The sequence below is a fragment of the Larus michahellis genome, chromosome 3, assembly GCF_964199755.1.
Source record: "Larus michahellis chromosome 3, bLarMic1.1, whole genome shotgun sequence".
In the NCBI taxonomy this organism is placed as follows: domain Eukaryota; kingdom Metazoa; phylum Chordata; class Aves; order Charadriiformes; family Laridae; genus Larus; species Larus michahellis.
The window spans coordinates 115,589,142-115,598,600 of NC_133898.1; the positions used below are offsets into that span (position 1 = coordinate 115,589,142).

Sequence of the window (9,459 nt, forward strand, 5' to 3'; positions counted from 1 at the left end):
ACTAAAGCGTGCAGCAGTGTGTCTAGTGTCGGGCCCCCCAATTCAAGAGGGATGTTGAGAACATCAAGGGCTACCAAGACAGACAAGGGGCAGAACAACAAATGTACAAAGAAAGGTTGGATGAATCTCAGCTTGTTTTGTCAGGCAAACAGCACCCTGCAGGACAACCTAATAGCAGCCAGCAACTGAAGTGCAGTTACAAAAATGACAAGAGTCAAGCTCTCTGCAATAGCAACAGTGAAAACTTCAGATTTTCCTGGGCAGGTGGGACAGGAAGGAAAAATTCTTTACGATGAGGTAGTGCAGCATTGCAACAATTTATTCAGTGAATTTGTGGAACCTCCATGCTTGCAATTTTTGACAGTCCTGGTTCAAGCATTAAATGACATCTGGAGGTCCCCTTTCCAATCAACATTTTTATGCTTCTAAGCATTTCAAGTGTAATTTCTCAAATATTGTTCCCTCTTTCTAACATGTTCATAACATTATGGCAGCTACATGAAATTAATTTTCTTTCGCATGATTTGGTAAGTTTTAGGAAACTAAAACTGAAAATAAGGCTGTATTACATTGTGAAAGTAGGGCTCCATTCTGAAATTTCAGTTGAAAACACACACAAGCCTTACTGTTTGTAACCAGTCAGAAATTTATTTGTGAACACAATGTGTTTGTCAGTCTCCCAAATAACTGTTTGGTCTGTACAACCAGAAACATTCTCCCCCAGACAGACAAGTGGGAGGGTACTGTACTCCATCAGTCACCACCTTCTGCGATTTGAATTCACGCACATTCTCAGAAATTTCACAGGGGAAAAATTTTGAAAGGACTAAAGCTAGAAGGCTAGATGATAATGTCTCTGATCAAATAGAAATATTTATTCAAACAAACCTGTACCAGAAATGCTAACGTCTCTTCTCAGAAAAAAAAGTATTAAAATAAACGTTTAACTAAAAAAACCAACAACCAAGGTTTGTCCTAATGAAATGAGGAAAATTATATGCTTAAATTTCATATTTAACACCTTGATGAATCAGCAAAGCAAAGTTTACAGAAAGAGGTAACATCTATTATTACACCAACTGCTGCAGCTGAAGAAAACAGCCACGTGTTAATCAGAATTGGATGCAGTAACTGTACTGGGCCTGAAAAAGGGCTGATGGTCAGCCCAGCTGATGGAGGAAACTCAACTGTTTCCTCCATGTACAGCACTTCATAAGAAAAAATAAAATAATAAAAAAAAAAAATTACTTCTCTCCACAATTTTTGCCTCATTGATACGCTTAGAATCACCATGGCTACAACAATGCTGACAAATCAGGCTATAAAAAAAAAGGTGCATCTGTGTATCACTTAACACAAGGGACTGTGACTAAATGTTATCCTAGAAAGAATAACTAATTCCATTTTTCATATTATTTTGTTTGTAGAATAGATCATTATTTGAAGTTTTTCTGTACTACAGACAAAAGACTTTAAAAGTGGTAAGGCAAATTATAATACAAAGAGACAAAGAAAACAAACAACATTTTGAATGTACAAAAAATGTTTATCCAGTTTGCTTCTTTAAAAAAAACTTTTCTGTTCCAGAAGTTGTTTTGATTGACTGCCTGTACTATATATGAAAATGCATTTTAATATACATATTAAACGATTTTTTCATTTATACATTGAAAACATTAAACATACCTTTGAGTAATCATCTGATAAAATCTCAAACGTAACCACTAGAGGAGAGAGCAAGAGAATTTTAAGTCAACTAGGTAAGCAAACTTATTTGCAAACATTGGCATAAATCCTGAAAACATTTACATCCATGCTAACCTTTAGTCATGTAAGTATTCCCCACAGGTGTCAGTGCATAATGCAGGCATTGTGATAAAATCTTTAATTATGTAACTTTATTTGCAAAATAGTAAGTAGTTTTCTAAAACTTTAGAAACATATGAAGCATCTTGTAATCTTTTTATCATCTTGTATACTTGACACGTTCCTAAACACAACGTTCAACCATGTATTTATTGGCTCGGGGAAGGTCTAATCAAATAGTTTTCAGTGAGTGTGTGGTCCATGGATCTTTGGTAAACCGTCAAAGATGATAAAAAATGATGTGAGTTTGGACACACTACACACAAACCCGCACATGCGATCCTTATAAGGGGTCAGCACTTCCACAGAAGAAGTTTTAAGGTTCAAAAAAAAAAAAAATCACAAATTTGAAAGCTACTATCCATGATGAAAACTGCAATGTATTGAGATTTGCCTAGCTCTATATGAGATGGGTTGGGAGCATTAGGGAGTAGCTGCTTCAGCTAAATTGGTTCCATTTAAATGAGGTAGCTCATTTAAAGTTACCTGAAGCGACTCTACGATACATTTCAAATTAAACATACTTCTGCAGTCTAGCAAGATGCCAGGTCAAAAAAAACCAACCTCACTTTAAGCTCTAATTACCAGCAAGCATTTACTATTACAATGACTCCTACTCTTTTAAAGCGGGTCTCGCTCTTGCCATATCTTCCTCTCCCCAGCCTCTGAGCCCCTGCCCCTACCACCTCCCCTCCTACTATGTTGTAGCACTGTCCCTTCACCCTACATGACTCCTTGGAGTCCTGAGGCACAGAGTGAAGAAACACCACCACGTGCTACTCCCCTTCTCCTGACCTAATTCAGTAGTTGTCAATTTTTATTTTTCACATCACTTTCGCACACATCACAGACCAGTTTCATTCTTCCGTAATGATTTACGATTTCTGCCACTCTGTACTCATCCCCTCATTGCTTTGGTGACCCCTGTATCCCAGTTTTCAGCCATTGGTCTTCTAACATCCCACTCTTCTAACAAAAAACAAACCAAAAAAACCAAAGCACCATTCCCCAAATCCATGCACCCTAGAACTCAGAGCCACAGCAGCCCTGACCTCTTCCCCTAGTCTAACTGCCAGCAGATTTTCCCTTTCCCATTGTCTATGTGGCTCCTTGCTTTCCTCACCATAGTTGTTTTCCCTCCAAATTTGTAGCAAATAAGGTGTAATTAGGGCCTTGGCCATGCTACCATCCATTCCTAAGCATCTTGCTTCCAAAACAAACAAATTCACTCTTTACCCTGTAACTCACCTACTGAGCTTGGGCTCCAGAGGAGAAACTGTGGTAACACTTTTCAGTAACAATGGCAGAACCACTGTGCATTCGCCTACTGTACTGCTTCACAGAAGAAAGAAGGGAGAACTGACCACCGCCCAGCCATTGTACCCGCATCGCATTCCCCAAACAAAACACAGCCTTCAGCCACATTCACTCTCTGAGTCTCACGCTTACTGGATTCAAGGTAAATCTTACACCCTTCACACCGCTCCAAGAGAGGAAAGAACTTTGAAGAAGGAGGAGAATGTAAAACTACAGAGAGAAAGACAAGGTGATGTTTTACCCTAGATTCTCATGTTCCTCCAAAGTACATTCTGCCCCCCAGCATAGGGAGGGAAATTTCTACTTGAGTCCAACCTGAATTACGTAGGAAAGATATCTTGTACTAACAGCTACAGCTTATACTAACCTTCAGAATCTAAACATCTTTCAAATTTCTGGGATAACTGATAGGTATCAAAACAGCGGATCCTTGGCTTGTAAGTTCCTGAAAGAACAATTTAATATTTAATTAAAAAATTAAAAGATAAAAATAAAAATATTTTTAAAAGATAAAAAATATAATATTAAAGCTTGTTTTGGTTTGGTTTTTTAAATATAATGTCTTACATGCACAGGCTTTACTGTATTTCAACTATAAGCATTCTGATCTTACCAGAGTCTCTGTGACTGGAAAAACATGCCTCTTAGTAACACAACCTTATGGCCTGTTTATTGTCTTTGGTGCCTGAAAGCACCCTGCTCGTATGTAGGTTCTTCTGATTACCAGATACATTTAATAATGCCTTCCAGTAAGTCTGAAAGACCAAGTCTCCTTATGCTGTTAACACCTACTAAAGCATTCATGTTTGGATCCTGCTTTTACAGTTACAAAATGTAGCATTATCCTCCATCCTTTAAAACTATACTCAAACAACAATGTTCAGAAGTTATTTAAAGCAAATTTACATACATACAATAAAAATAATTAAGAACTTAGTTTTCAACTCCATTATAAACAGTTTAGTTTTCAATTGCATTATGAACCCTTGATGGCACGGGGGCTGGACTAGATGATCTTCAAAGGTCCCTTCCAACTCAAACCATTCTATGATTTTAAAAACACCTGAATTCTAAAAAAAAAAAAAGTGTTTCACAATACCACTACCACGACAGCCACTTCTATCTCATCTTAACAGTAAGCTTCCAAAACTCTGCTGATTTAAAAATGAACTCTTATCAATTCTACCTGAAATACTGTCATTCTGCAACCGAAATTTTCTACCACTTTCGGCCTCTTCTACAGAGAGACACTTTGTTAACTCACCAACTGCCATAATATACTGTCCATCTCTTGATACCTTAATCTTTGTGCTAACCGTGGGCATTTCAAAGTCTTGAATAAGTTCAATTCTTCTACGGATATCTATAAAGAAAAAAAAATTTTTTGTAAAGGTAGCACAATTTTATCAGTCCAAAGAACTGTAATGGTTTCTTATGCAAGCATGTTGAGTTGATTGAATATAGAGAATATCTTTTCAGACCTTTTGAAGTATAAATATCTTTTAAGTATAATTAACACTTTATAAGCAGATTAATACAACCTGTTAACCCTGAGCAGGTGACCTCCATGCACAATCAATGTCTATTCTGAGGCAACTCTGTAACAAATTATTATAAAATGTAGTAGCAAACATTTATCACACATTTTACACAACTAAGATGCATGATGTATTCTATCCTCCTTTTAACTTTGTGCATTTTTTAATTGGTTGAGTTTCTTCTACAACACTTCCTATGGTACGTAAATAGCCATTTTTATGTTGTATAACAAGTTTAGGCTAAAACAATGATGTTCCTGCACTCTTAAGACTAGCATAATACTATAGAGGAGTTTATAGTTGGACTTTATCATATGCTACACATGGTACTAATCCATCATGTTTCTGTACAATCTACAGCCCCGATGTTTAATGTCTGAAACTTCAAACAATATTGGTAATATTCTGTTCATATAGAGCTATAAAGGGTGTTGAAGTAACTATTTATAGCTTTAATTTTGCAGTTTTAAAGAGATAAACTAGGCATGACTTCCATCTATCAGATAGTAAAGTGTCTCCTTTGGGACTTGCATGTTGTATATGTGTGGCTGGGCATTACTGAGGACCCTGTGCCAGCAAAACTCACCCACATCTTTCTTCTGTAAAGCTCTTTTCTTCCTGTCTGAGAGCCACTGTAAGAAAACATATAAAACAGTCTTCAGCTCATTACCCATAAAGACAATTGCTTAAAGTTTATTCAGTTTGGGAGTGTAAGACATCCAGGCCGTTAATTCTTTTCTTCTTGATTATTTGAAAACTTCCACTGGCAAGTTTAACCATCCCACACCTAGAAAACTCACAAAGTCGCGGTTTTTAAGGGTCTGTAAAATGACACACCGGCAGTTAGAGATGGCCGCACTGAAACTGCATTTTTAGTTTAAGAAGTACCGGTAGCTGGTTTTAGTTAATGATCCCTGTCCTCGGCACCAGGAGGGGCAGGGGCAACCGGGCGAGTGGCCCTGGCCCGGGCTGGGGCTCAGGCCCGAACCCTACAGCACGTTTTTAAAGCCTCCTGCCAAGGAGCCGCCGGCGGCCCGAGGCCCGGCCACCGGAGAGGCCAGGCGAGGTCGGGCCAGCGGCGGCGCGTCCCCTCGCCCCGCTCCCTCACCTCCGGGAGGCTCCTGCCGGCGCTCAGGCTGTAGATCTTCACCTCGTTGAGGCTGGAGACCTGCATGGCCGCGGCCGTACCCGCCTCTTCCCGGGCAGAGGGGAAGCGGAAGACGGATCGCTGCTTCCGGCACGGCGCTGCTTCCACCCGGCGGCGGCCGGGCCCTGAGGGAGGCCGGGGCGCGGCGGGCCGGGCCGGGCCGAGCTCCTGCGCGGGGTCCAGGGGCAGCCCGGGTGAGGGCGGCTTTTGCACCCTCTCTCTCACAGGGAAGAATCATGGAATGGCGCGAGTTGGAAGGGACCTTAAAAATCACCTAGTTCCAACCCTCCTGCCATGGGCAGGGACACCTCCCACTAGATCAGGCTGCTCAGAGCCCCATCCAGCCTGGCCTTGAACACTTCCAGGGATGGGGCATCCACAGCTTCCCTGGGCAACATGTTCCAGTGTCTCACCACCCTCACAGTAAAGAATTTCTTTCTGATATCCAATCTAAGTCTACCCTCCTTCGGTTTAAAACCGTTACCCCTCATCCTATCACTCCACTCCCTGATAAAGAGCCCCTCCCCAGCTTTCCTGTAGGCCCCCTTCAGGTACTGGAAGGGGCTATAAGGTCTCCCTGGAGCCTTCTCTTCTCCAGGCTGAACAACCCCAACTCTCTCAGCCTGTCCTCATAGCAGCGATGCTCCAGCCCTCTGATCATCTTTGTGTCCCTCCTCTGGACCCGTTCCAACAGGTCCATGTCCTTCTTTGGGGAACCTACTTTGGCAGGGGAGTTGCACCAGATGATCTCTGAAGGTCCCTTGCAACCCCTACCATTCTGTGATTCTGTGATTCTTATGCTGGGGACCCAGAGCTTGACACACTACTCCAGGTGGGGTCTCACGAGAGCAGCGTAGAGGAGCAGAATCACCTCCCTTGACCTGCTGACCACGCTTCTCTTGATGCAGCCCAGGATGTGGTTGGCTTTCTGGGTTGCGAGTGCACATTGATGCATCATGTTGAACTTCTCATCCACCAACACTGCCAAGTCCTTCTCAGAGCTGCTCTCCATGCATTCTCTGCCCAGCCTGTATTGTGCTTGGGATTGCCCTGACCCACATCCAGGTCCTTGCACTTGGCCTTGTTGAACTTCACGAGGTTCACACAGACCCATCTCTCAAGTCTGCCCAGATCCTTCTGGATGGCATCCCCTCCCTCCAGCATGTCAACCATGCTACACAGCTTGGTAGAAGCAGCAAATCCTTCTCGTAGGGAAGGATGCAGATCTATGAGAAAGTGAGCTTTGCCAGCACCATCACTCATAGCAAAACAACTTGGCTGCTACCAGCTTCCCCAAGCGTTCATTTCTAACATTCAAAAAGCACCTGTGTAAGAAGCTGACAGGTGTCACAATTTGCGGAGATGGCAGGTAACAGGGGTGGCTGCTTGTGCCACACGGTCTGTGGCTCTCCTCCTTGGTAGGCAAAACCCCATCTTGAAACATCCAAAGACCGGCTATACGGTGGTGCCATTCTGTGTGGCCTGAAGGTTACATCAGGAAGGCAGGAGTTGCTTTTGGAGACTTCGTGTAGGAGGTTAATTTTCTCATGCTACAGTGAACCATGCCCATTACTTACAGAGAACAATCAATCCAGGATTTGGTTGATCAGAACCTTGTCAGCAAATGTAAAAAGACCCATTTTTATTGCTTTGTAGCATCACCATTTAAACAAGAACAGACATCCAAAATTCTTAGCTAATCTATTCTAATTTACAAGAGCAATGGCAAGGACTGAAATTAGGTATATCCGATCTATATGCATCTTTAAGAAACAATGAAAATCACAACTAAATTCTTACCACAACAATACATAACTCCAGTACAAGTTGCAAACTGAAGCTGTTTCAAATAAGCCTGAAGTATAATATTCCCTGGATGATGGTTCTCAGCAATGATGATACCAATATCATGACTAGAAAGGACTCTATTCTAGTTCACATTAGAGGGCATGATAGCTGAGATTCATGGGAGATCAACACACCTAAATATAGGTGGTTTTGTGGGTGCTAGACATCTAAACTCCCATTTCAGAGAGCTAAGGCTTCACTTGCTTAAATGTAGGTTCTCTAGCGGCATTTGAGATGCCGTATGGTATCCAGGACATCTAGATGGGGCTGACAGAAGACCTATGGAAAACCCATCTACGGCATGAGCTGGAGTCCAGGCAGGATGTGCAAGGCCATCTCAAGTGGCACTAGAAGCTCAGGCAGCTGAATCTCATGCCTAGTAAAAGCTATTAATGAAGCCTGAGGAGCAATGTGGCGCAGTAGCCACTAGATGTCTTCTTCGGGGTGAGCTCAATCATTTCTAGGTTCCACTGTCTAATTACTTAGACCACCATAAGCTATGAATAGACATTTAAAGCTGAATTCACTTGTCCACACCCAGAGGTCTTGTGCCATTCGGGATGCGCTAAGGAATCCCAGACATCCACAGCAGATTGGTTGGTGTGAAGCAAGATGTGCAGAAGACCAGTGCCATCCTGGAACAGCGGCCAGGCAAGGATGCTCCAGGGCTCCTCAAAAGGGGTCAGGAGGGGTCAGGAGGACTGAACCCACGAAGAATTCCTAGGGATATAAAATACTGGAGTTTCTTACAGACTGGAAAATGATGTGACTTTCTTTAGGTGGGACTGCTCAAGGATTCCTGACGTTTTTGTCCATTCTCCAGATGTATTTAGCTGGCCACAGCGCAAAAGAAGAGGGGTAGAACCCAGAGGTTCTGCCTCCGCAGCAGGAAACAGCGTTGTATTTCAAGTTATTTGAAATTAATTTTTTGTTCTTTTAGTCAAATTCAGTTCTCAGGCAAGGTTGATAAATCTGAGCCTCGTGAGTCGTACATTTAAGACTTCCTAGAAAATCGAAGAGGAAAAGATCAACTAGAATGTGGACTATTAAAATTTCAATCCAGGTAATTTAAGAGCAGACAAATCTGCCTGTTACTACGGAGTTAAAAAAATCAGGATCTGAATGATGAAGGAGCAACTATGACAAAGCATTTTGCTTCCTGTATGTAATGAATCTTTGTTGCGTGTAGTAATTATATACTTTCAGGTTTTCCATTCAGATGAACATAGATGAGCAGGTAGGTGTACTGACTGCAAATAGGTGTGATATAACATGCTTTCAAACAAGAGTGCATCATTTTCCTTGCTTTTTCTTTGTTTTTCTAGTGCCAGAATTTGCTGTGGGCATTACCTGGTGAGACATGATGCAGTATACTGAAACAACATGGTGATAAGCAAACTGAACGTAACCTTTGCTGATTTTAATGATAACTAGACAGTGCCCCTTCAGTACGTACAATACATATGCTTATGTTAAGTATGAGTTGTCAGATATATTCACATTGAAACAACATTTCATTGTACATTTCAGTGTACAAAAGCAATTAATCAGGAAGGTTCTGTTGCAATTCACAGTATGGAGAGAGTGAATAACCAATACTCCAGTATTCTTTAACATAATTAAGAAATAGATACACAGCTAAGGAATTACGGTAAGTGTTTGCACACTAATCTTAAAAATATACAGAAAAATGCTTTTATTTAAATAATATTTTAATACGTTAATATAAAGTTATTTAAGAGT

General features: G+C 41.4%; 1 protein-coding gene across 3 annotated transcripts in view; it reads right to left on the minus strand.

The window, feature by feature from the left end:
* Positions 1–5,971, minus strand: part of NOL10 (nucleolar protein 10) — a 58,622-nt gene extending 52,651 nt beyond the window's left edge. For all 3 annotated transcript variants that reach the window (XR_012586347.1, XR_012586346.1, XM_074581846.1), the window contains exons 1-5: positions 5,830–5,971; positions 5,308–5,353; positions 4,448–4,546; positions 3,551–3,628; positions 1,687–1,724 (exon numbers count right to left, since the gene is read on the minus strand). Coding sequence is in view for 1 of the 3 variants with exons in the window: in XM_074581846.1 (XP_074437947.1) it covers positions 1,687–1,724; positions 3,551–3,628; positions 4,448–4,546; positions 5,308–5,353; positions 5,830–5,895 (327 nt within the window). In the remaining 2 variants the exon portion in view is untranslated. The remainder of the gene's footprint in view (positions 1–1,686; positions 1,725–3,550; positions 3,629–4,447; positions 4,547–5,307; positions 5,354–5,829) is intronic.
* Between the last annotated feature and the right edge of the window lie 3,488 nt (positions 5,972–9,459).